The sequence below is a fragment of the Anser brachyrhynchus genome, assembly GCF_964034855.1.
Source record: "Anser brachyrhynchus genome assembly, chromosome: 11".
Lineage (NCBI taxonomy): Eukaryota > Metazoa > Chordata > Aves > Anseriformes > Anatidae > Anser > Anser brachyrhynchus.
Window position 1 is genome coordinate 14074897 of NC_137706.1, and position 25442 is coordinate 14100338.

Consider the following 25442-nt stretch of genomic DNA (forward strand, 5'->3'; position numbering starts at 1 on the left):
CATCAGCTGTGTTGATCTTCAATGAGGAAGAGCTGAACCCTGCTGGAACAAGCTGAAGGTTAGATAGAGAGTCGGGAGCAGATCCTTGTGGCTGTGGCAGACAAGCAGATAGTTCAGATAACAAATTGCCCCAGGCTGGAAAGCAGCAGGATAGATTTGAATAGAGATGCTGTTAAAGTATCAGTGCTGGATCATGGGTCTGTAGGATTAGGATAGTGCAGAGCCTGGTCCTCAGGATGCAAGGCTGACTATGGCTTCTTCTGTCCCTTTATTTTCTGACTCTCCTTGTCCATGGCAGCTGCTCATGCCTGCAGCCGACTCCAGTACTCAGGCAACTGCTCCTCAAGTCCTAGCAGGCGCTGCTGCCTAGCAAGGGAAGAAGAGGGGGTTAGAACAGTCCCTGCCATTCTCCCAGTGCTCACACAACCCTAGCCTGGCTCCCCAAGGGTCCCTGGGGCTGCTCTTCATAGCAGTAGCCTCTGTATTTCTCCTTGCCTGAGAGTCTGTAGACACAGGTCTCACTGCAGTCATATCTAGTCTGCTCTGGCCTGAGCTCTCAGTACCCAGAAAGGATGTTTCCCCAGTGTTTCTGGCATGAGGCAGACAAGAGTCTGCTCTCCATCTTTTTAAGAAGGGGGGACAGAACCGATGGCATAGGATGAAACTTTTACACTTCTGTCTCTAACTAATCAGACAACACCACAGGATTCACCCTGGAAACAAGGAATCAGAAAAGACTACTAGCTAATAAGTCCTATAAGGTCATACCTGTACCCACCTGTTCCACTTCAAAACAGAGAATTAAAGCAGAGTGATAAGAAAGAACAGAATGTCGCTGGCATGGAACAGGCTCCAGGTAAGAATTCAAGGAAAAAGTCATCCAATAAGAGATGTCACATTGCCATCTAGTGACAGCATGAATTCAGCACATCAGCTAAGCTCTAACTTACAAATTAAGCAACAAATTAACCCAAGAATGGAGGTGAGCAGCAAGGTACAAAGAGATCCCAGCTCTGCCTGTCTATGGGGTCAAAAGGAAGAGGACAACAGTTAAGCAAGGATCGTATTATCCGACAACCTTGCACAACCTGTGTTACCCAAAAGTAACTTAGAACTAGCAAGTCCTCTTTACCTGGAATGAGAGGCCTGCCCCAGGCATCCTGACTTACAGTTGCACATTATTCTATGGAGGAAAGAAGGGGAGGAGGAAGGGGCACATGTTCTTGGTGGCTGGCAGGGATCCAGCTAGCTGAACATCAACTTTATCCAGACATAAGTCTGTGTCACAGTACACAGAAGAACCAAGAAGCTCCAAGGCGAGACCTTGCTTGGACCTCAGCAACGCCACAGCTTACATCGATGCACTTACCTATCAGGCAGAAGGAGACTCTTACCTATCACGCAGGAACATGTTACATCTCTCAAACAAAGGCATGTTCTGTAAGGACTTGAAAGGCAAATCTGGTTTCTTTGGGAAAGCCTCCTCTAGTGGGTAGGAGTTGAAGTAAAAGAGGAAGATGGTGCTGTGACTGGCTCTGCTCTGTGCCAATGCATCTGCCTGCTGCTCGTCTCCTAGACAGAGACAAGAACAGCGTAGGTCTCTTAGTAGAGATGTACCAGTATACAAGAGCTTGTCAGCTCTGAGCGATTCTTGTAGAGTAACTCATGAGGTCATGCTGTGAGAATTTGTGCCCTCCCCAGACATTTGCCTGCCAAGAAACACAGCCCAGAAGTGTCCTTTGCCCTCTCACTGCCACATCACTGCACGGTCCCACTTTTCATCTTGATACCCACCTCGAGGAAGCAGGCACCAATTCACAGTATCCAGCGTGAACACTGGCTGCCAGGGGGATGCTACAGCATGAGAAGGTGGACTATTGAAGCAGCAAACAGTCTGCGATGTGGCAGTGTTCATCAAGGACACCGTGCCATCCCAGGAGAAAACCAGGGCCTGAAACAGCAAGCTGACACTTAAAGGTGGATCTAAGAGAGGTGAAGGCATTTCCTGGAAAGGGCAGGGAATGTCATTCAGGACTTGACATCCCCAATTATGATGCTGTTTTCTTTGCTTGCCCAGTAGTCGTAGGACCACAGCAAGTCAAGAACAGGCTGTGCAGGGAACTTGGACCAGAACTGCTGGGCTGGGATTGGGAAGGGGCAGCAGGACAAGTCAGAAATTAAGTAGATGCAGTCTTCTGCATGGCTGGCTCTGGTGAAGGGCTTTTAGTCTTTTTCTCCCCAAGCCTGAAAACTTGGAGGCTACTTGAAAGGTCTGCCTGGACTTGTGCTTACAACTTCCCACCATGATGCCCTCCTGTATTTGACTCTGATCCTGGAAGCTTCACAGCCAGACCCTCTCATTTTTGCAGCTGGACGCTCCCACATGCAGGCCTCCAGTGCCTCCCACCTCAGCGGTCATTAGAGAACAAGGGAAAGGTACAAGGGGATACCAAGTAAGATCAAGGAAGAGAAATCGTTTGAGAGTTAGAAGGTACATGCAGAACTGTAACTAGTGCAGGAAGTCCTTGAGCTGAAAATAGCTGGAGGCTGGGAAAGAATGTGAGGAGAGCAACATCTGCTTGCCCTGTTCTTGTTCTTCTAGGTACCCAGTTAAAGCCATCACTGGAAAGAGGGTGCTAGGCCAGATGGACCTGTGCTCTTAAAGAACTTGACAGCCATACTCACAGCACTGGGGAATGCCAGGACAGGCACCACTGCGCTGACAACAAGATTTGGATCTTCAGGCCTGTAAAACAGACGCAGGGTTATGCCGCTGTCTCATGCATATCACATGTACTGAGAGGCCGTAATAATGGCAATGGCAATATATGGTACAGGGGCTGGCATGAGGTTCCAGCCAAGTCCTTTCCCTATACAAACAAAGCCTGCTTCCTCCTGAGCAGGACCCCCCAAGGCCTATCCATGTGCATAGCTGCACAAGAACTACATTGGAGATTCAAGTCCCTGCCTGACATGGAGACAGGAAACCCTAGCTCCCAGAGCAGCAGCAGCCTCTCTTCTCCTCAAACCAAGGAGATAAGTGAAAGTAAAGTTGATAGAAAGATGTCAGGAAATGCTTAATTTGACTTCCAAGTGGAAGTTACTCTGGCAAGGACAGAAGAAAGAAGTGCCCTGGGTACCTGGCAGAGACCCAGCTAGTTGAACATCAGCAGTGCTACAAGCCCCTGTGTTCTGGTGCACAGAACCCAGGAACACCCATCGTTCTGGAACAACCATTGGATTTTAGGACTGGGACTGACTCCTAGTAAAACCGTGTTTGTTGCTGACAGCAACATGGCAGAGCTATCTGGGTGAAGGCAGTAGAAAGTCCTCTATCCCACAGAGATCTGGGCCTCCCTGATGGACCTGAGCACTATAATGCAGCTTTGTCTGGAGTGAGATCTATCAGAGACTACCTCATCTGTCTGCCAGGAGCGTGATGCTGGGCTTCTTGGCCCTGGATGCTCTCAACGAATACAAAGACCCATCTGTACACAGCACTAAAAGCTCCGCGGTTGGAGAGGGAGGATCTACACCAGGGCAAGGTGTCTCACTGCTGGCAGCTGCAGCACTCTGCAGGAAGTGGATGCTACGTACGGGACGTTTCTCTGGCATGGCAGTCACAGACAGTGGATATCCTGGAGAGGCATTAAATAAAAATTAACCAACTAAATAAATAAATAAATAAAAAGGCAGCAGTTTAAGAAGAAAAAAAGCTACCAGAATAGCCTTGATGGCAGAAGAAGATTCTTCTGCCAGAAGAATCACGCATCGTGGCAGAATGATACTTCCACTGATGGCAGCCTGGACTGTGATGCCACAACAGCCTCAAAGATAGCCTGAGGATGCAGTGGCAAAGCAGTGACTGTCCCGCAGCCTCAGGACGAGAGAGGTGTCAGTCCTTGCTGCAGCAGTTCACAGCCCCTGCATTGCTGTGCATGGGAATGGTTCTATCAGGGCTATGGAGTCAGGCTGCTTTGGCAACTTCTGGCAGAGCATCCCATGAACAAGCGGGTCCGAACTAATTTCAGATTTGCTCGTAAATTCACTGGCAGCTCCCTGCTCACACCAAGCCAGAGCCTTACACTCCTAAGGAAGGGAACAATCTATCCATTGTGATCCCAGTGCACAGTACCAAAAGGCAAGCTCACCTACGTGTTTATCCCAAATAGTTATTGCTGAATCTTCACGTGCCAGTGCCAGGTACCTGGAGCAGGAACTGACAGCTGAGCATGCAATTGGAGCTGCACATGGCCACACAACATCAGGTTTCAGATCAGCATCTAAACAGAAGGACACAAAGACAGATAAGAAAGTGCAGAACATTCTCTCTCATGGTACCAGCTTCCAGTTTCCCAATAAAACATGTACTATTCTGCAGTCTCTTGATGGGGTTGCTTCACTAAAGATTCTGTCAGCCTGTACAACACAGAACCCTGCAATCCAAATAGCAGCCAAATACACAAGATATGGTGTAGCTCTCCTCCCCATTCCTCGTTTCCCTGAATAGTGGAAGATCTGGCTGAGTGACAGCTACGGGCCACTGAATACTCTCACTCCCCAAAGTGCTCTGTTATGGAAAGTAAGACTTCCTTACCCACTTTTTCCTTGAGTGGACGGTTAAGTAAATAGAAACAGAGATTGTGGCTTCCATCCCAGTACACACTGATGGTAGCTGGAACATCTAGAACGGAGATAGGGACAATGAAAATAGAGGATATCAAGGAACAAAGAAAGGAACAATCCAGGACACCAAAACCCCAATTAGAAAGCTCTTATCAAGGCTTTCCTGGTTTCCTTGACAAGACTTATAGAAACTCTACTCCCACAAACTAGAACACAACAAATTCTCCCTTGTCTGTCTTTTTTTTTTTTTCCTTGCCTATGTGTCCCCCTCATTTAGTTATTTTAAACCAAGGAGCCCAGTTTGTTTGACTTCATGCCGGTGACTGACTTTAAAGTCTTAGGGCTGATATTTTACCCAGACTTATGCCTTTGAAGATGGAATTTATAGAGCCAACCCAACCCAGAGTCACTGAGTTCTAACTGGAGCTCAATGTCATGCAATGACAAACTTCACATGTTAACATGTTTTTGCTCAGTTGAGTTACCTGGCTGTACTTTTATTTCAACTCCCTCCTGTAGGATCCAGCTGGGCAGGAGAAAATGAAAAGTTGCACGCCTGAAAAAGGAATCAAGTAAAGAAAGGCCTTGATAAGTAGGTAGTGATGCAACAGGCTCTGGAATTGCTCTAGCCCCCTGCCCTGAAGCCCTGGGAAACAGAGCTAAGAAAGAGGTTTCCATCTACACTTGAAGTGTCCCATGTTGAAGTCTCATGGAATGAAATGCTGGCTGGGACGCTCACTCACCTGGGAACCTCATCCTTGCTCTCACTCTCACCCTCAGCCTCCAGAAACTCCCGGTAAGTGCTGTGGAAGATTGCCTCCTGCTGCTCCCACTGAGAGTCCTTGATCAGGTGATTGTGCCCCAAGCCAAGCACGCTGCCATCATCCACTTTCTTCAAGGCATCCAAAGGGCTCTTAAAATTAGTTCCTAGATTACAAACATAAAGGGAAGAGGCACAGCCCTGGGAGGAGTAGGCACCATGAAGATGTGGGAGAGTCCCAGATGCACTTTTACCATCCCACCTTCAGGGTGGCATTGTCTTGAAGACCACACTGCATTTTCCTGGTATAAGAATTTCAACCTTAACGTATTATCTGAGACTTTCCATATCACTAACCCATCTCCCAGTATTTGGAGGCAGGGATTAGAACAAGTCAGAGGACCCTGCTCACCTTGCCTTTCTGTGGCATTCTCCCTGACATCGTCCCAGCCCAATGTCTGCTCCCTCCCCATCCTCTCTGTAAAGCGTCAGTATGTTCCTGAATCCAGGAGTCAGAGTGACAAAAGTAAGGGTGCTGTCAGGTTGCCAGAATCTAGGAGCAGCCTCCTCCCTCTCTGGTGACAATGAAGCCAAGGGTGTATGACAACCACTTCCAGACACACTGAAGTGTTTTGTGCTAACAAAGATAGGCCAGGAAGGGACAAATGAGCACATTACTGAAGTTTTCTGACTGTTCTGTAGACTTAAGGGTCATGATTCCTTTGCCACCTGAAGAAGACAGCATGTTCTAAGTACAGAAACAGTCCCTGACCTGTAATGGGCTTGGGTGGTTTCACTTTCAGCAGCAGCACTGGGAGACTCAGCTTTGCCTCAGCTTTGTTTGCAGACACGAAAGACTCCTGCAACAGAAAAATGTCAGCCTGAGAAGTGGCTTCCCTGGAGCTGTGTTGTGTTCAATGCTGCTAAGTTTTCACCTGTCAGAAGTTCACGGGAATCGAATGCTTCCTGAAGGAAGCATAGGCAAATCTCACATTGCCTCCTATACTGAGATACTCATTTTAGGCTCATTCTTCAGGCCAAAACACAGAAACCCAAGGAGTCCACTAGTTCCTTAACACCATTACAAAGGGTGGAGGAGTTCACTCTTGAATTCCCAGAAAAGTCTCTGCTGAAGGAGAAGCAAGAGGTATGAGGCAGGTATTACAGAGGGTTAGCTGGAGGTTCTGGGCAGAAGGTGTCTGTGTGTGGAAAGGTGAAATCTAGAAGGGCGAAAGTGATGTAGGAGAGGGTTAAGCACTGACTCAGCATTTAAGATTTCCCTCAACAGCCCAGGATGTTCATTGAGGCCAGTTACTAACTCTGTAGAACAGTCTCCATGCGGCTCCAGACTTTTTTGCCGACAAACTGGTGATTGCATTGGTTAGTTCAAACAAACTAACTGAGGCAGGGCGGAGACATTGCCTTGCTCAGGTGGATTCAGCTATGAGCCGCCCAGATCCCCCTCGTAGGCAGCCTAAAACAAGAACCCAAGTCATAGGCCCTTGCAGGACCAGACTTCTGAGTGGAGATCTCAGGCCTGATTCCCACTGTGCTCCTCCACCTTCCCCTAATAACATAAGGGAGAAACCCTGTGGGAATACCCTTGCACAGGGCCTCCTCAGATGGGGCAATACTGCTGGGAAAGGAGCTGACGGTTTCAGGGAGGAGCAGCAGGAATGCTAGCCCTGGGACCAAAGGAACCTCATTGGAAAGCCTGTCTTGGGAGAGTAAACATGTCCCAATAACACAAAGGCCTTGTGAAATGTGGGATGGGCAGCTGTAGAGACACATGCTCCATCCCCCTGGGCTGACAGACTTGTTCAGCCTGTATCTTGCTGTCGCTGTCTGCAAGAGCAAGGTTTGGGGAAAGACCTGTAGGCAAAAGGGTATAAGAAAAAATAGCATGGAGAGGGGTGAAACTGTTTTGTACCACAGATGTCCAGCTTGACCTCATCTCCCTGAAAGCCAGCCCTGCTGCAGCTCCTGGGCTCCTCTCTGTCTCCTTCAGCCAGGAATCCTTAGGCAATCGGTAGACCTCCAGCCAAACTTTTGAGCTGCCTGCATTGGGAAACTTTGTTGAGCAACTGGAAACAAGGAGTAAAGGTCTTTCAAGCAAGCAGCCTCTGTTATCTTATATCATTAAAACAAAATGTGGAGAGTTTTTGAAATATAAAATCCTGGTGAACTCCATACAACCCACCTCTCCTCCCACTTAGGGTTTCACATGCTTGACTGAGGCTGACATTACAGCCTTCATCCAGTTCAACCCCTCAAAGCCCCACAACCACCAAACAAATTCCATCAAGCAATTCAGTCAGGGAATTTGACCTGACGCCTCTGATTTAAAGCAGAAAGTGAGACATGGTTTCACACACTGGCTCTCTACAAACGGTTGAGATATATATTTAAATCAATCAAATATAAATTGTTCTCAGCACATATCCAGGCAGGTACCACCAAAGAGGGGTCCAGAAAACCTGTTAGCAGCAAATGAGTTGACAGAGGTAGCTGCCATGAAACAGCAGAACAGTATAGCAAGGAGAGTTGGTTGTAGTGTTTTTAGAAATTGTCTCTATGCTGTCTGGCTTACATTGGCAGAGAAATTTCTTCAGGTCTACATGCTTGCAGCATAAAAGTGAGCCATAGTGAACCAGAGGAAGAACTGAGGTAAGTAATTCTGGGGACAGGAGGAGCCTTCACTGAGCCTCTGCTTTGCTAAGCCTAATGGGAGCTGGGAAATGCACTGACCGGTTCCAGTCAGCCAACTTTTGGGATCAGTGCTGATCCATACCAGGCCTTTGGGGAGGAAAGAAAGCAGCAGAAGCATGTCTCTAAGCTGGGAGAGGGACTGGGAAGGCTAGGAACAGGATCCCTGGGAACCCAGAATGTTTGGAACATTTTAAAAGCATTGCTGCTGGCCCCTGTGCTAGAACACAACAGCCGTCATCGAACACACCGTGTTCTTGCACTTGCCTTGCAGCAGGACTCCTGCATAATCACCTCCTGAGGACAGCACCACCTCCACACAAGTACTTCGCTTGCTAATATCTTCCTGCCAAAGAAAAGCAGGCTGGCGTCAAAGCAAGATCACTGAGTCACAGAGCTCCACGGCCTTACACAGTTCTCAATACTGTTGGAAGAACAGAACTGAATATTCTTTCCCAGTAAAGTATCTTGTGCCTAGGGTTTTGTTTCTCAGGTTTCCTCTGGGTTGGCAGGAAGGTCTGGTGGCCCTTAGTGCTACTCCTGTGTGCTCTGTGTAAACACCTCAGAGATGTTTAGTTTGCGCCTTGCATCAGGCTGTCCTTTCAAGGTGCATGTAAGCCAGTAGTTCTGAAAATCACTTCCCTGAGACTAGTCTAAATGAAGATTTATTCCTCTGGTTCATATAGGATGGTGTCAGGGACCTCCAGCAGCTGCTTTTGCTGCAGATACATCTCTGGGACGTTGGCATGGGATGACTTTGGCACTCAGAGAGTATATGTCACACCACCAGCCAACCTGCATGCTTCTGGCTCAGTGAATGAGCTCTGGTGTCAGCATGTGGCTGCCCATGACCGAATTTCCTGAAGGCAATTAGTATTCTTCATGATTGATTATTTACTAGTCCTTACGCAGTGTCTATGCAATTAAATCAGTACTTACCACCTCATTTAAGATCTTAATGAGTAGGAAGCTTTCCCTGTGAAAGCAGAAGAGCGAGACAAGCCCTGCAATAGAAATACAGAAGTAGGAGGAGGAAAGTGAACAGATGGTAGCCATGCTCTTGGGAGAGGGCTGTTACAGTATGTCCAGGAGAGTGGACAGGATTATGTTTTTGTTTTTTTCTGGGCTCAAGGAAGAATACCCCACTGCTTCCAGCAATACACTTTCACTGGCTTCCTTTGTCATCACCAGCAAACACTCGATTGTACACAGAGATGGATAAGACAGTCTGAAAAGCACCTCCACCAGAAATGACAGGTTTCAGATGAATCAACAAACAAACTTGTTTACCACAGGGCTGTGCAATTACAGGTGCTGAAACAAAGCACAAGCAGGAGGTCACACCTAGCAATGCTTCTTTCCATCTGGTCCAAGTTATTCCTAAAACCTATTGCACTTCAGCCTCAGCCCTGCACCTATGACACCAAACCCACACCCTTTCCTAATCCCAAGGCCTTAGGGCCACTCTATCACCCTACAGCCCGTTACCTAACACTCTTTTTTGCAGGGCTTTCTAGGAAATACAACAGCCACACTCACATTCCTCCTGATTTAGCACTCTTCCATAAAGCAGCTATCAACCCCTCAGCTCCAGAGCGCAGCCATCCACCAGCCAGGTCAGGGAAACCCACGTCACACCTACCCACTTCATCCACAGTGAGCAGGACATGGTGCTCGTTCCCCAAGTCCGAGGAGCGGATGACACAAATCTCTGTCTTGACTGCATCCCAAACACAGACCTGCTTACAGTCGTACCTCCTGAAGGCAGCCAGACCCACGGACAGACCAACAAAGATGAATTTTCCAGACACTGACAGGCAATTGGCTGTTCCAGTTACCTACCAAGAAAGGGAAAAGATGTGTGCACCCCACTTCAGACGAGGAGGATACATCAGCCACACTAGCAATACTCTCCTAACCTTTCACCAATAGCAAAGGCTGATTATTCTACAAGGGAAAAGCTTTTGCATGAGCTTTCATCAGAAGAGCAGGGGAAGAAGGTCTCATCTCCTCTGTCACAGAGATTGCTCTGTCAGGAATTAGAGAGTTTATTTCTCTCAGAAATAAAAAATAAAAAACTGTTCCCACCTTTCACAGCATATTCACTATTACACAAAGCCAAGCTTGCTCATTTGCATGCTACTGACTAATTACCTTCTGGGCCAACAAGGGTGGAGCCAGCCAAGGAAGCAGAAGGTGAATTTAGTACTCTTTAATACCTGCTTCTTTCTTTTCAGAGAGATGTGATAGATGGGTGGCAAGCAGAACCTGTCAGACAAGCTGAGAAACTGCAGCCTTTTGAAATGAATCGGGGAGATGGTGGTGGATTCCGAGGAAGGTGATGAACAGGAGGATGTAAAGCCAACTGAATGGATATTCTCTAGAGAAACCGGCAAGGTAATTGCTGCTATCCCTGGTGTAAGGGGCTCTGTACCTGGAATTCAGCTGTAGGAAAGCATTTTGTGGGCTGGACCTTCAGTTTTTGTGCTTCTCAGAGCGTCTCCCTTCTTTCGATGATTTCCATAGCATTTTCAAAAACCAGCATCACCAGTTTGTTGACCATCCTGAAGGGCTGAGGCAACACATCACGTATTCGCTCGGGATCCTGCAGGAAGAAGTCTTCCTCGTCATCCTTTAGCCAGTCCTCCTCAGATGGCGGAGGAATCTCCAGGGAATGCTTCCGGACACGCGCGGGCATCTTGCTGCCTCTCCCAGTGCAGAGCACACCACCGGTGCAGTAACCACAGCAGGTGCAGGAGAACGAAGAATCGCACAATATCTACTTTCATGAGGTAAAGGGAAAAAAAAAAGAAAATACGGTTAATGATCTTTAAGAGGGAAGGGGGTTCCTTTGGGCATGGGCAGAGCAAACTTGTTCTGTGTAGCTCATTTCCACTTGTTGCAGCCCCTCTGTTACTTATAGTTTTTGTTCTGCTCTGCGAATATCGGCCACACAGACATTGATATTTTACATTTACAAAAAAAAAAAAAAAAAAAGGAAAAGTTTAGGGCTGAGTTTGTTAAGATTTATGAGAAGGCATTAAAAAAAAAAAAAACAACCGGGGGGGGGGGAAGCTTTTCGCGGGGACACCGGCCCGCACCTGCCCCGCCGTTGCCGGTCGCCATGACAACGGGCCGGCAGCGACGCCGCCCGGCCGGGGAACAGAGGCCGCAGCGGCAAGGTTCCGCCGGCGGGGCGGAGCGGGGCGGAGCGGAGCGGGGCGGCCGCCGTTCTCCTCCCGGTGCTGCCCCGCCGCCGCCGCCGCCATGGAGCGCTTCGTGGACTTCACCGACCGCAGCCAGGGCCGCGAGCGGCTCCTACGGTGAGTGCGGGGCCGCCCCGCGGGCCCCCGGTGCCCCCCCCAGCCCCGGCGTTGTCGCCCCCCAGCCCCGTGTGCCCGTCGCGTTTTCACCCCGCGTTCCTGCTGTGTTTGCCGCTGCAGAGCCACGCAGTACACGTGCATGCTGCTGAGCTATGTCATAGAGCGTAAGGCCGATAAGGAGGAGCTGGTGCTGAAGCTGAAGCAGCTGGAAGCCAGCATGAGCTCTGGCCGTAAGAGTAAGTACCGGTGTCCCGGGGACGGCCTCCGCCACGGGCACCTCCACCCAACTCGCCTGGCCCTCTCTGTGCCTCACCTGGAGCCACAAAACCCTTCTAATGTACTCGCAGAGCTGTCAACATCCTTACCCTGCCTTGGCTTGCCAGAATCAGTAAGGCTAAAATGACATTTATCGCTTCTTTAGCCTCCTCGCCGATGAGTTGTTGCTGGGAGAACTGGAGAAGTAAGGTAACAGCCAGCTGCTGCTGCAGGAATCGAAGTTGTCATCCCTCTTTAGGGGCAGAACAAGGAGTTCTGACACACAACTGGCTTACTGCACTCCCATTAGTCCTCCCAGCTAACAGAGAGAGGCATCTTAACATTAAAGATCACCATGCCATGAAAATCGCCTCTGAAGAACCATCCTTCAATGTGGCTTCTTAAATCTTACTTCACACATGACTTTCCTTTAGCACTTACACTCTACTAAATTATATACCCTTCCCTACTTTTCTCATGGTCTAACTGTATGCATCACTTCATTCTGTGTCAGCCCTGCATCTGTTAGGGCTGTGCTGTTTGTTGCTGCGGTTGTCCTGTTTGCTTTCAGCTTGATCTTACACCTACTTATCAATTACTCAATCCTGGAACAATTTCAATACGTGAGGCAAGTACGCTGATTTAATGTGTTACCATAGATTCGTTTTATTATGCCAATTAGCTCTGGAGTATGGTAATTTCCAGGAGAGAGGCCAGCTGGTTTATCAGCATAGCCATAATTCTCTTGTTTGTGCTAAACAAACCTCTAGTAGGCTTCAGGCCTAAATTCAGGGCGCTTGTAGCTCCACTAAACTTGGGTACAGCCAACATCTATCACTGTTACAGCGCAGCAGGTTATTAAAAGTATTTTGTGTGATACAGTATTAACATTCATGAGGTGAAACCTAAACTGTGCAGGGCATGAAATAGGGTTTGTTAAGTGTTACAGCTTGAAGTGGAATATACTGCTCCTGTTTGCAGGGAACTATGTGTACCTCTGACAAATTCGTGGCTGAGGAGGGACTTGGGTGTCAGCGTGCTCAGCATGTAAATCACCAGCTTTTGCAGAAGCTTAGGAAAGGTGTAGCTCGTGGTGGCAATGGGGTTTATGCCGTAACATCTCCTGTCCAGCGTTAAGGGAAATTCACAGCAGTGTACCACTGACACTGGAGGCTCTGTTTGTGTCACTGCCCTGTTCAGAGTCATATGGGTCCAGAGCACACCCACACACTGAAAATGGAGCAGCAGGAAAAGCTGGCAACTCCTGGCTATTGACAAAATTGTGTTTAGGACAGTAGTACTGAGGGATTTGCACCCCTTTCCTCCCTAATACTAGCCTCTCACACTGCGAACTTGCAGCTCTCCTTAAGAGTGGAGAAGATGTTTAAGCATACAAGTGCCCAAAGCCTGTTAAGTTTATGCAAATGTAAGAAATATACATATGGGCAGTATGTATGTAAGAAATGTACGTGTGGGCAGCGATGTGCGGAGTCTCCCTGCCTAGAGCTGTGTCTCTGCAGTAGCCATGCTAACCGTTGTGGTGTCTCTTGCAGTGTTCCGACTGGGCAACACGGTGCATGCCTTGGTAGCAGCCAGGAGAACTACGCAGCTGCCAGACGTGGTTCCTCGCGTCTGCCTTACAGCTTCCAACCTAACCCGTGCCCTGTACTTCGTCTGCGACACGGTTCTGTGGTTGAAGAGCGTTGGACTCCAGCCTGACATCGATGCGCCAAAGTGGCGGAACTGGGCTACCAAGTGCTACTACTTTTCGCTGCTGATGAACCTGGCCAGGGATTGGTATGAGGTCTCATGGAGGCTGGAACACGCTGTACAGAAAGAAAAGATTAAGGAGAATTCTTCCTGGGACAAACGAAATCAGGAACTAAACTGTTTGAAATGTGATGGCTTGCATGGTTTTTTCCTCCTCCTGTTTCAGATACTTAAAAATCATCCTCCGCTGGTGCTAGACATGGTGAAGAATCTCTGTGATCTCTCAGGTCCTTTGGATACACTGGGGATCTACAAGACCAATCCAGGAGTGATTGGTTTCTGTGGCCTCCTCTCCTCTCTGGTGGGGATCCTCACATTAGCAAGCCCTCATCTGAAGCTGAAACAGTGACAGAGAGGAACCGCACGGTGTGCGGTGAGCCAACAGCTTTGAACCTCTGACAGGTTTTTGTTCTCCCTGTGGCACTTTACAAATGAAGATATCTCACAGTAACCTCAAGATGAGTTTTGTCCCCTGAATAAATGAACTCCACCCTTGCTCCTTCCCTCTCTCTTTGCAGATGGTGTCCAATGGAGTGAAAATGGGAAAAGACAGAATAACATTGCACAAACAGAGACAGGACTTGGAACGTGGCTGCCAGATAAGGAACTACTGATGATCCTTTATTTTAATACAGGGTTACGAAATAGCTGCCTAGACTACTGCAATAGGTAATAGGACTCATAATTAATCGTGTTTACACTGGAAAGCTAGAATTCGCCAGTCAAAGGTTCCTGCAGTCAAATTTTCTACAGCGTGTTCAGTCAAGTTAGGAACTCTGCTTAAATGGCCTGAAGGGAAGCCGGAGTGTTGTGATGGGACTGGACTGCTGGATCCTGACGTCTGTGGGCGGTGGTTTGAAGCTAACTGAGAAGTGGTGTTACCTGACCTTCCAGTGATCTCCGCGTTACATGAGCACGCACTGTTGACGCTCGACCTATGGTCTGGTGAGTGCCAGCTTTGTCCCAGGGCATCAGCACCTTCTTCTTTTCCTTAATGTGAGCCAAGGACTGCTGGCCACTTACTCTGACTTTTCCAGCTGAGGATTTTGGTGAAGGACAGTGCCTGGGAAAAGCTGCTCTCATTGCCGATAATGCTGTGATTTGTAGGGAACTGACTTTCCAAAGCTGTGAATCTGGAACCTCTCCTGAGCACTACATTTCCCATTACACATGCACCTTAACTCCCAAGCCCCCATGATTCTCAATTCAACCATTTTACATTAATCGCAGTGTGATAAGCAGCTTGTTCTTCTGTTTTAATTTTACTTGAAAACATCCACTGTAATAAGGAGCTTTGGAACCTGTATTTAAGGAGAGAAGGCTGTCTTGGAGCTTGTCGAGTCAAACTGCAAGGGTGTGTTTCCAGTTGTGTAAGCTCCTGGAGGGAAGGGAATGGAGTTGGACTTGATCGTATCAGAATCTCCTTGAGAAGAGAAGCTTATTACCTGGATTTGGGCATTCACGTTTCACATTTTCTTTCTTTATCCTCATTATCCTCCCATCACAACCATGAGATTTCTTTTGCATTCCCTCGCTGGTTCTGCCATTTGAAAATGCCTTATATTTGCCCTGTGACAGCATGATTGCTCTTCAGTTACCTAGATGGGAACGATTGCCAGGCACTGATCTAGGTTAAAGGAGAAATGCTGTGTCCAACTGTCTCACAGTTACATGACGTGCAGTCTTTGCTCCTGACTTCGCAGAGTACACCACACTGTCTGAGACAAATTTGCACATCATGTAGGAGACAAAATTATCGCTTTTCTTCATCAGAGCTCGGCCTGTGTGTTCTGTTGCTTTCAGATGCAAGGACTCCTTGTTTCATCTGTCAGGAGATGTGAACAGAGATTACTCTAACCAGGACCAAGGTACTCTCTTATTATTCCTGATACTGTCTGTAAACAGAAATTAAAAGGTGCTGGTCTCCTTTATTAAAAGGAGAAGGCTGTGGAATTGAGTAGGCACGGTAATGCAGTGCCCCAGTTTACCTTAAGTCGTTGTGGTCATGCCTGGAATCACTTCCACTTTGAATCTGAAGTCTTAGGCTGCCAATGAAGGGTTTGAAAAAAGAGGTTGCTGAGCAGGATAATTAAGTGTTTCTGAAGACCAAACATGGCCTGCAGCAGCTCTTCTTTTTAATATGGAAATGAACACCATTAAAAGCAGAGTGTACTGGCAGTTCAGACCATAATGGATATGTTGCCTTCAAGGGCTTCCTCCTGATACCCTTTTTAATAGTGTGGTTGTTTTGTTCCTTTACTCTCCTTGCCTTTGAGATGCTGGCAGTGTGTGACCCATCCCTCCCTCGGTCAGACTGATCATTATCCTAACGTGCAGCAACCCCTACACCCTCTTAACTCCTCTCCTAAGGAAAGGAGAAGAATCTCGATGTCCTGGCAGCGAAGGTTTGGCTACCCTTTGTCTACAGAATTTTGTCTTCTTGCAAGAAGCTGCATTACGAATTCCTCTCAGGGGACCTCTTGGATACAAAATAGATCTTCCGCTGTTTTGCAAGCTGATTCCTCTCTTTCCCTTGTAGTTCATAGGTAAAGGGAAAGAGATTAACTTGCTGATGTGGCCCCTGGCCAGATATACCTCGCTCTGCCCTCTGCAGAGGGAGTAGTGTGGGTTTTTTGCCCTTGTGCCAAGCAAACACTATGCAAAGCCACAAGCCGGTTCTTGATGTTTCTCCTGGAGGGACTGGGGTGGATTAACAAGTACAGACTTAACCTGGGAGACAGGGCAATGAATTTTCAGCCTTTCTCAGCCTTACCTGCCCCATTCTGTATAGAACAGGTCAGAGCATACAGGAGTAACTTTACTGGATGTTAAGCACTAACACTTGCCTTTCTGCTCCCCAGCTGGAGGCTAGTAATTTAATGTACTTTAACGTGATGTGACTGAAGCCATAGAATCATGATCAAGTGGAGAAGATCCTTTTAGTGCCTTTTCTTTGTATGTTTCTAATCCAGCAGTTGGAATAAGGACAGCTGTTTGAACGCAAGCAATAAACTTATCTAAGAATGACACCATGTCTGTGTGTGATTTAGAGGGTGGAGAAGAGATGCCGAAGAAGGAATCCTCTCTCATATCTCCAAATTGGGCGAAACTGTTGAAGAGATACTGCCTGTGTTTGTTCTCGGGTTATAGAGCATTCCTTTCACAGGAGCAGGGTGGCAGCCAGATTTGACAGGCTCATTTACAACCCCAATTTCAGATGCAAAAACATTAAGAAGTAAACATGTGAGTACCTGGTAAAAGTGCACATGAAATCACCTGAAAAATGGCATTTTGGGAATTGCCATCAGCTGCCTTGAGTACAAGCAGTTAGTGCTGGAGCCTTCAGCCCAGCACAGGCACAGCTAGGTGAAACGAATGGCTACACCTGCACTGAAATACCTTATAAACAGCCTGTCGTTTGGATGGCTCTTTGTGTTGTAGGGCAAATTGCTGCGGTTGTTTAATAATGAGCACCTGCTCAGGGCAGAGAGTGAAGGGTAATATCTCTGGTTGAGGCGGGGAGGGATGGGGAAGGGATAGCCATTAAAACTGAGCTCCTGCTGGTAGCTTACTGTTTACTCCTGTCCCCTGCAGTAAGAGCTTTGCAAATTTAAAAGCTCCAAAATGTCACTTCCTGAGTAATGTACAAAGCGTTGTGTTCGGCAACAATTTAGCACGAATTTCCCTCTGAATTACTGGTCTCATATATATTTTATAATGGTAGCAATTAACAGGAGAATGGTATGTGAGATAAGGAATCTGCTCACAGACAAGGGTTTTCTAGCACTTATACCGTGCTTGGCACGATATTTCAAGAAACGTGTGAGCCATTCAAGAGTCCCAGGTGAGCAGCAAGAGTGATCAAAGGTCTAAAACCCAGCATCTCTAGGGAGGGATCAAATGAACTGGCTTTGTAGAGGAAAGGTGACTGAGAGAGGCTGTGAAGGGTCTTCATGTGTCTAAAAGGCTTTCTGCCAAGTGGAAGGCAGTAAATTGGTCTCTAACTCCATCCAAGAGGTACATTTATATCGCTGCAATGGAGAATTAAATCACGCAGGTGATGTTATTTTGAACTGAAGTAAAACAAAACACTAAATAGATTGCCAAGGAAGACAGTATTTAAGAAGTAACTGGACAGACACTTGCCAGCAGTGATTTGGGGATGGTGATCCTGCCATTGGGCATGGAAACAAATTAACTACTTCTCCAGCCCCCCTCCAGACCTGAGTATAAAGATGCCTCACGTGTCTTTAGGGCTCTCTCTCACCCCCAACCATGGTATATTAATGGGAATGGAGCAGACTGCAGAGACAAGGATGTAAACCTCTGCTGCCCTGCACCCGTCCGATCCAGGCTCTAAATGCTGCCTGCAGAAAGCGTGTGTCATGGGGCTGGCACAGCCTCTGCCCCGCAGCGAGGGGAAGGGGAAAGGCCACAGCAGGGCAAAGGCTGCGCTGACTGTTGATCCCAGCTCATGCCAAGGCGGGGAGAAGGCTGGCACTGCCCCTACCCGGCCAGCAGAGCTGGGAGAAGCATCGGTGCCAAGAGAGCAAACTTGTGAGCAGGCTGCTGCCCTTTGTCCCGCTGTCTGGAGAGCCGTGACTCACCCCGCTGCGGCGCTGGAGCTCGTCCAGGACCCTGGTGTGCCTCTGTCCCAGGACACTGGTGTGCCTCTTTCCAAGGGGCGAGCCCAGCAAGCAAGGCAGGTCTGCGAGCTTTGCAGGGCTGGAAGCAAATCCAGGCTCTCTGGGAGGAAAGGAGGAACGAGCCGTGCTGCCAGGAGCCCAGAGCCACGCAGGCTTGGGCGCACACCTCTGTGTCCTGCACGGGGGTTAAGGGACAGAGGCCGAGCTGCTGCACTGCTTGGAGGCCACATTCATGGGACTGCGACCTGTTTTGGCCCCACCAGCCCAGGAGAGATCCTGAGGGTCAGAAGAGTCCAGCATCACCGAGGGGTTAGGACATTTAGGGGTCTGCAGCACGAGCCGTGCAAGCTGGAGCACAAATTGCTCTGAGGTGCCCAGAGCAAGGAAAAGAGGTGGCAGGCGCATGTAATAACAGAGAAAGCTCCAGCTGGACATAAGGTAACAGTAATTTGCGATGAGTGTGGCTTAGCACTGGAACTGGGGCCCAGGGAGAAGGGAATTTTAGCCTTGGAGATTTGCAAGGCTTGACTGACCCCAAGGAGCCTGAGCAGGCTTCAAAGGTAGCCCTGCTTTGAGCAGGTGCTGGAGGAGGTGACCTCCAGAGATCACTTACAGCATGATTTTTATGTCTGATTCTGTCTGCTCCAAATGCCTGGAGCTTTCCTGATGGAGTGTCTGCCATCGTGTCTGGTCCCAGAGGTGACGCTCCCAGCCAGGCCTGTGCCTCCCGTGCTGACGGTCTCTTCCTTTGGCCCTGGTAAAGGAACCTGGTCCTGCTCATCCCCACTCAAAACACTTTTATCCTCCTGTCCTGCAGCTTGGCTCCATCACATCCGCCTTTCCTTCCCTCCTTCAACTCTTTTTTCGGTGTTAGATCAACCACAAGCTGCAGGCCTTCATTGCAACGCCCCTTCCTCCTCTCCTGCCATGTCACAGCCCACAGCCAGGCACCACAGGAAGGCTTTAACCTCTTCTGCAGCCATCACCCCCATTTTCTGCAGGAAACCCTGCCTGACCCCTTCACCTTCTCTCTGGCTGCCTGTTGCTCAAACTCTACCGCTTTTGAGGTGGTCGGGTCCGCGGATGGCACCTTTCCACCTTCTTTTGGCAGAGCAGGATCGAACCCACGCAGCCCCCAGGCCCTGCAGCAATGGTGGCGGAGGGGCCATTTTTGCAGCCACCCGTCCCAAATTTGGGTGGCCTCGGGGAGCTGTTTGCCCAGTTTCCACAGCAACCCGTGGCTCCGAACCCAGCTGGGAGGTGGGGCCTGGGGGTGGTAGTGCCCGGGGCACCGTGCACCCCGGCACAGGACCCGCACGCAGGGACGGCGCTGCCACCACCTCCTGCTCTGGACAGGCAGACCCTCGGTGAGTCTCCGGTCCCCACAGGGGGGACAGCTTCAGCAGGACTAGTAGGGGTGAGGGCAGGGATTGCCTGCATTCCTTAAATCTCCTGAATTCAGTTTGCTGCTGAGAAAAGGGAGCCGGAGCTGTGCTCGTGGGTGTCACCGAGGTGGGAGCAGCACTGTTGGGGGTTTCGTGGTGCTTCGCCAGCTGGGTGCACGGGGACAGAGCGGAAGGTGCTGAGCCATGGGGTGGTGCACAGGGGGATCTCACTGTCCCCATCACAGCCCCACATCCCAAATACCACCTCTCAGCCCGCCTCATCCTGCCAGCAGCTCCTCTCTCCTCTCCTCTCCCCGCTTCCTACCTTTCCGCACCTCTCCCCCCATCCTGGCTACCCTGAGCTTTCTTTCCAGCCCTGCTAACACATTTCATCCTGCTTTTACCCTGCTCCTCCGAACCAGATGCCTCTCAGCCCGTTCTTTGCATCCTCGGCTGCTGAGGCCCGCTAGCAGGGGAGGAGCACGTGGAGTTGTTGGCTGTAGGGTTTAACTGGTAAAAAGTCATGCCTTAGGCAATGGCACATCCGTGGCACCCAGGGGAGGCGCGTGTCCCAGCCCAGCTCCCGCCCATCGTGGGGCGAGCAGCAGCGAGCGGGGAGCCCAGGGGCAGCACAGCACAGCCTGCGGCTCTGGACTTTGCTTTGCAGGCGGACGTGTCGCGATGACGGCCAAGAAGAATCAGACCCTGCAGGATGGAAGTGCCAAGGTGAGTGTGGGAAGAGGGAGAGGAAAGGGCAGAGTGTGAATAGCGCCAGGCAGCTCATACGGGCTGCGCCAGGTGGATGCGAGTCGCACCCTGTGCTGCCCCGTGTGGTATCTTTACCTGTAATAAAACAGAGCAAAGGATAACGTTTGGCATGCTTGAAATTATCTAGTTGAGAATCAGGGAAGTTAACCCCGAGCTGGAAGGAGAACAGTCGGGCTTGGGAGATGGGGTGCATAGGGACCAGCAGCGCTCCAACGGCGTTTGTGGGGTCGTTTGTGGGGTCGCTGCTCCTCCAGCAGCAGCAGCCAGCCTGGTTTTGCACAGCTGAGCCATAGGAAAGGAGGCTGGGGGACTCTCACTTGTGCCACCTCCTGGCCCTCAGCTTCCTGAGCAGCTGCTTGGTGCAGCAGAGCCTTGAGCTGACACCGGAAAGCGGGGAAAGTGGGCTTGGGGACGTGCCCTCCTCCTCCAGTGGGAGCTGAGCTCCTGGGTGGTCACAGCGATGTGCCAAACGTCCGTAGGTGATGGGACATTTTTTGGGAGCTGGCTGGCCCCTAACCGTCCCCCTCTGATGCTCAGGAGAACGTGCTGCAGCGGGTCCTGCAGCTGCCGGTGGTCAGCTCGACCTGCGAAAGCCTTCAGCGGACCTACGCCAGCACCAAGGAGGCCCACCCGCTCATGGCCTCCATGTGCGAGGTCTACGAGCGGGGCGTGCAGGGCGCCAGCGCCTTGGCCTTGTGGAGCGTGGAGCCCGTGGTGCGCAGGCTGGAGCCCCAGTGTGAGTCCTCCAACGCTGCCGGTGGGGAGGGGGCAGGGGGGACACGGCAGGGGGAGCCTCCCGTGGTGCTGGCAGCGGCACACAGCACCCCCGGCGCAGCCCCCAGCCTTTCTCACCAGCCCGCTCTCGTGCTTTTGCCCGAGGCAGTCACTGTAGCCAACAACTTGGCCTGCCGGGGCTTGGACCACCTGGAGGAGAAGATCCCTGCCCTGCAGTACCCCGTCGACAAGGTAGGTCACGGGTGGGACAGCCGCAGCCTCTGGGACCCTGCAGCCCCCCTGTGGAGCACACGGTGCTTCTCCTATGGGCCAGGCTCTGGGCTGGCTTCCCGCCTGCCTCTGGTCATTGCTGGTGGTGAGGGGCTGCTCCGGGGCACCCCGAAGCAAGGAGCTGGCCACAAGGGTTGGGTAGCTCCCAGATATAGGTCAGCGGTGTGCTGTGTGCCATCCCCGCCAGCCGCCTCCAGCCCAGGCTGTAGGAAATTGTCATGCCCCTCCTGGGGCTGTCTGCTGGTGCGGCCACGGCTGGGGGCTCCGTGGTCCCTCTGGCTGTCCCCTGCCACCCGGAGCACGCCAGCAGGGCTCTTCTCCATCTCTCTGCCTGAAGCTCGCCTCCGAACTGAAGGACACCATCTCCACCCCCATCCAAAGTGCCAAAAGCACCATTGGCAACTCCATGGACAAGATCCTGGGGCTGGCGGTGGAGGGCTATGAGGCGACCAAGAGCACCGTGGAGACCACGGCCAGGTACACGAGGAGCAACTCGGTGAGCCAGATGGCGGCCGCCGGCGTCGACACGGCGCTGGGCGGGCTGGAGAAGCTGATGGAGTACCTGCTGCCAGAAGAGGACGAGGAAGCAGGTAGTCCCGATGCCCAAATCACCCCCAGGGGGGCTGCGGAGGGGTGTCCCTGCAGGGCAGGGGGTGGCTGGGATGGAGGAAGCACCCTGAGGCTGGCCCTATAAGAGGTGGCACCTCGCTTATGGGGTGCAGGTGGAGGGAGGATGCTTGGTATTTGGCCACCGGAGGCTTTTGGTGTGGGGCTGGCCAGGTGGGCTGTTTCCCCCCCTGGGTTGTAACCCCTGCTGCCCGGCCCTGGGCTGCTCTGCCTTTAGATCAGAAGCCCAAAGAGACTCGTGGGGCAGCAGCAAAGGTCTCCCAGAGGAAGCCCAGCGCTCCCAGAGCTCCCAGTGCTCCCAGTGCTCCCAGTGCTCCCAGCACTCCCAGTGCTCCCAGCACCCTGGGCCGGATCGGAGCCCTGGTCAGCACCGTCTCCCACCGCGCTTACCAGCAAACCACCCAGAGCCTCCAGCGTGCCAAAACCAAAGGGCAGGAGCTGGTCACCTGGATCCCCATCGTGGTGAGTGCCGCAAATCCCCCCCCAGAGACCCCCAGCAAAATGGGGGCTACAGGAACACCCCCCTGTGCAGCATCACACGCACACCCTGAGGCCAGACCTGAAATGCTGGGATTCCTACCGAAGGCTGGGATGGGATTTTCATCGCCTTTTCCCATGGTAAAACCCGAGAGCCCTTTTCCCATGTTCCCAGAGAGCACAATAGGCAGCAGGGGCAGTCGCTGCCAGTTTTCCCCTGCTCAGCAGTGGGAGCTGGGGCCAGCAGTCTCCGTGCCATCAGCACATTCACACAGCTTGCAGCACGTTAGCAGGACGAGTTATTTCTAGCTGGCTTGCAATCTCTATAGCTGATTTATGGCCTTACCATAACATCCTCCCCACACCAAACGCCCCGTGGGAGGACCAGATACCATCAGTACAGGGGGTGCCTCACCTCTCCTACCCCGTGCTGCGGTGAGAGCCCCTTCCCAGCCTGTCCCAACGCCCCGGGGCTCCCCCCGAGCTCTGGTTTTTGCCCCTGCAGGGCAGCCTGGCCAAGCCGAGCGCACCCCAGGCACCACAAAGCCACGGCGAGGGGCAGGGCACTGCGGGCGGCTGGCTGAGCCGGCGGCAGAGCAAGGTGCCGGAGCAGAAGCAGGAGAAAGCGGGGAAGAAGGAGGAGAGCCACGCCAGTGAGGTACGGAGAAACAGGAGGACGGTGAGATGGGGTCATCCCAAAGCATCCTCCTGGTCCCAACATGTCCTCACTCTCCTCTCCAAAAAGACAAATAAACGCACTCCTTTTCTGGCACCTTCCCAGGGGCTGGACATGAGCCAGAGGATTGACTTTCCCTGGCTTATTCCTTGGGGAAAAAATCCTAAACCCCCCAAATCTGATGGCTACGGGCCGGGCACGATGCAGGTGCCCCAATTCCCCCGGCCCAGCACCAAGCTCCCAGTTGTTGCTTTGGGGACTCGACACCGAGTGTCCCTCCACTGCACGGTCCCGGCAGTGAAAAAAAGGGCAGGAGGACCCTGGGTGGGGGGGATGGAGTTTTGGGGGGGCCCTGCTGCCAGCACAGAGAGCCGGGGCTGGGAACTTTCCCCGCTGGCAGCAGCTCTGCTGGGACGCGAGGACGGGAAGCTGCAGGTCGGGGTCGGTGCCCTTTGCCATTGCCTGCAGCGGAAATGCGGGGTCCCGGGGGGCTGCGAGGGTCTGGAGGGGGGGGGGAGCTGGTGGGGGCCAGCACGAGTGGCTGTGGTGGCTTCTCTCTTCAGGCAGGGGACGGCCCCGGGCTGGTGGGCAGCGTGGCCCACAACCTGCAGAGCGCCTGCGCCTCCGGCATCTCCAGCGTGAAGAAGGTCCCCGCCGTGGCCTGGGACGCGGCCGAGGGGTTGATCCTGTTCACCCCCCGCAGGCTGTCCAGGGCCATGGAGACGGTGGATGCGCTGGGGGGGACCCTCGTCAGCGCCCCCAAGCATCTGCTGGGCACCCTGTACAGCTACGTGCCGGTGAGTTCATCGCAGAGCAGGTCCCGTCCACCTCCAGCAAAGCCTTTTAGGTCCAACCTCCCCCCATGAGCCCCCCCCACGGCACCGTGTAGGGCCAGACAGTCACCAAAACCTGTGATGGGGAGTCCCCGCGACACCCCCCAGGCAGGGCACACCCCAGTGACACCAGGCCCTGAAGCCACCACGCCACACACGCCCTTCTGTCCCTGTCGGGACGCCGTTCGCCCCGCGTGTGCTCCAGGACGGGACCGTAAATTCCTGGGGAGGCAAAAGTTCAGGCCGAGCCCGCGTCCCCCCCTCCCGCTCCTCCGCCTCCCTTCCTGCCCGGTCCCCTCTCGCCGCTCCCCGGGGGCCGCGTGTCCTGCGGCCGCCCACTCCCTCCTCCTTTGGGGACCCCCGTGGGGATAAAATGTCCCGTCCTGAGGTCTCTCCCCTGGGACCTCCCTCGGGGCCGCCGCTCACGCCGGCTCTCAGCTCCGCAGGCAGTCGGTGAAGGACGAGGCGGCGGCCGGGGGCAGCAAGGCCGGCCCTGAGACGGAGCAGAAGGAGGAGGACGGCAAGCCCGCCGCTGCCCCCGCCGAGGACAAGTCCCAGCTGAGGGGCGACTGGCGGCTGTACCGCGGCCACCACCCGCTGTCCTTCCTGGGCCTGGAGGACCCCCTCTTCGTGCGCCACAACCTCTACCGCAGCCCGGCCTTCGAGCCCGAGTGCCCCCTGCCGCGGAAATCCGCCTTCGCCCCCTACAACCGGCGGGTGAGCGAGGGCTCCTACCGCTTCGGCCCCGAGGCCGTGTACAGCCGGGCCTACTACGCCAACCTCTACAGCCCGGCCTTCAAGAAGGACTGAGATGGCGGGGGCACACGGCTCGGCCCCCCCCAGCACGCTTCGCCCCGCCGCTGCCCGCGTCCCCACGCCCCGCACGGACACAGATATCGGTGCGCCAACGAGCAGGGACATCCCTCTGGGGGTGTCTGTCCGTGCTCGTGGGTCGCATCCATGGCTGTGTCCCGCTGGGGTGCCAACCCCCCGTTCCTGTGCTGGAGCCCAAGCAGACCATAGGAGAACCCACGGGGCGCTTTGCCCTGGGGCCATCCCCGCCACGCACACCCCCCGCGGACACAGGAGGGTCCTCGCTCTGCCCTGGGGGTGGCTCTTCCCTGAGGAGTGCGCTGGGGCCAGGAGGGGGAGAGCAAAGGCAGCCAAAAGTGCTGCTGTGGGAGGGAGAAGTAGGTGGAGGAGAGACCAGAGGTGACCAGAGAAGGGAAGGAGATGTGGAAAAGAGCAGAAAGGGACCGGCTCTGGGCCACCCTGGTCCTTGTTGAGGGTCAGAAATGAGACCGGTGACAGCGGGTGGAGTGCCTGGACCCCCTTCTCCTGCAGTTCTGCCCCACTTCCCGCAACTCGTGGTTGTATCTGCTGCAGTAATAAACCTTCCCTACCAGCCCCGGTGCAGTTCGCTTTACCAGAGCTAGCCCAGGAACAGAATGGGTTGAGGAAGGGAAAAATCAGCCCCTGGTCACACAAGGGGATCCCGAAAGTGCCTGCAGAGGCTGCGCTAACTGGGTATACACGGCGAGCCATAAAGGGCTGGGAACACCATGGGAAGGAGGGCCCCTGCCTT

General features: G+C 52.4%; 3 protein-coding genes across 11 annotated transcripts in view; 2 read left to right on the forward strand and 1 right to left on the reverse strand.

The window, feature by feature from the left end:
• The window catches only part of WDR93 (WD repeat domain 93), a 33890-nt gene extending 23229 nt beyond the window's left edge, over window positions 1-10661 (reverse strand). Inside the window, exons 1-14 of the mRNA XM_080551540.1 lie at window positions 10527-10661; window positions 9735-9930; window positions 9032-9406; window positions 8356-8438; window positions 7317-7440; window positions 6159-6246; window positions 5370-5553; window positions 5112-5182; window positions 4598-4684; window positions 4152-4283; window positions 3422-3638; window positions 2686-2746; window positions 1795-1951; window positions 1395-1572 (exon numbers count right to left, since the gene is read on the reverse strand). Of these exons, the coding sequence (XP_080407666.1) occupies window positions 1395-1572; window positions 1795-1951; window positions 2686-2746; window positions 3422-3638; window positions 4152-4283; window positions 4598-4684; window positions 5112-5182; window positions 5370-5553; window positions 6159-6246; window positions 7317-7440; window positions 8356-8438; window positions 9032-9148 (1499 nt within the window). The 5' untranslated portion in view covers window positions 9149-9406; window positions 9735-9930; window positions 10527-10661. The remainder of the gene's footprint in view (window positions 1-1394; window positions 1573-1794; window positions 1952-2685; window positions 2747-3421; window positions 3639-4151; window positions 4284-4597; window positions 4685-5111; window positions 5183-5369; window positions 5554-6158; window positions 6247-7316; window positions 7441-8355; window positions 8439-9031; window positions 9407-9734; window positions 9931-10526) is intronic.
• Window positions 10662-10744: 83 nt separating this feature from the next.
• Window positions 10745-16467, forward strand: PEX11A (peroxisomal biogenesis factor 11 alpha; the record flags this gene model as incomplete). 3 transcript variants are annotated; one of them, XM_080551541.1, is made up of 3 exons in its annotated part: window positions 10745-10884; window positions 11536-11651; window positions 13224-16467. In XM_080551541.1, 3 exons carry the CDS (start codon window positions 10745-10747, stop codon window positions 13787-13789), a joined length of 822 nt encoding a protein of 273 aa, XP_080407667.1. In that variant the 3' UTR covers window positions 13790-16467. The 3 variants fall into 3 exon arrangements, with proteins under 3 accessions (XP_080407667.1, XP_080407668.1, XP_080407669.1); XM_080551543.1 differs by lacking the exon at window positions 10745-10884 and adding an exon at window positions 11227-11415; XM_080551542.1 differs by lacking the exons at window positions 10745-10884; window positions 11536-11651 and adding an exon at window positions 11089-11415.
• A 1812-nt stretch (window positions 16468-18279) lies between these two features.
• Window positions 18280-25264, forward strand: PLIN1 (perilipin 1). Of its 7 annotated transcripts, none has more exons than XM_080551537.1 (9): window positions 18280-18524; window positions 20139-20197; window positions 20777-20975; window positions 21123-21205; window positions 21582-21834; window positions 22089-22333; window positions 22833-23006; window positions 23588-23821; window positions 24296-25264. In XM_080551537.1, exons 2-9 carry the CDS (start codon window positions 20153-20155, stop codon window positions 24665-24667), a joined length of 1605 nt encoding a protein of 534 aa, XP_080407663.1. In that variant the 5' UTR covers window positions 18280-18524; window positions 20139-20152; the 3' UTR covers window positions 24668-25264. The 7 variants fall into 7 exon arrangements, with proteins under 7 accessions (XP_080407663.1, XP_080407659.1, XP_080407660.1 ...); XM_080551533.1 differs by lacking the exon at window positions 18280-18524 and adding an exon at window positions 19210-19453; XM_080551534.1 differs by lacking the exon at window positions 18280-18524 and adding an exon at window positions 19222-19453 and having other exon boundaries at window positions 22854-23006.
• The last annotated feature ends 178 nt before the right edge of the window (window positions 25265-25442 follow it).

Bases quoted from the DNA above. Each gene is read 5' to 3' on its own strand.
- PLIN1 (XM_080551533.1), top strand. From the start codon at position 19,237: ATGGTGGCGGAGGGGCCATTTTTGCAGCCACCCGTCCCAAATTTGGGT. The intron at 21,835-22,088 runs GTAGTCCCGATG...CTCTGCCTTTAG, and splicing joins AGAAGAGGACGAGGAAGCAG to ATCAGAAGCCCAAAGAGACT. The intron at 23,822-24,295 runs GTGAGTTCATCG...GCCGGCTCTCAG, and splicing joins CCCTGTACAGCTACGTGCCG to CTCCGCAGGCAGTCGGTGAA.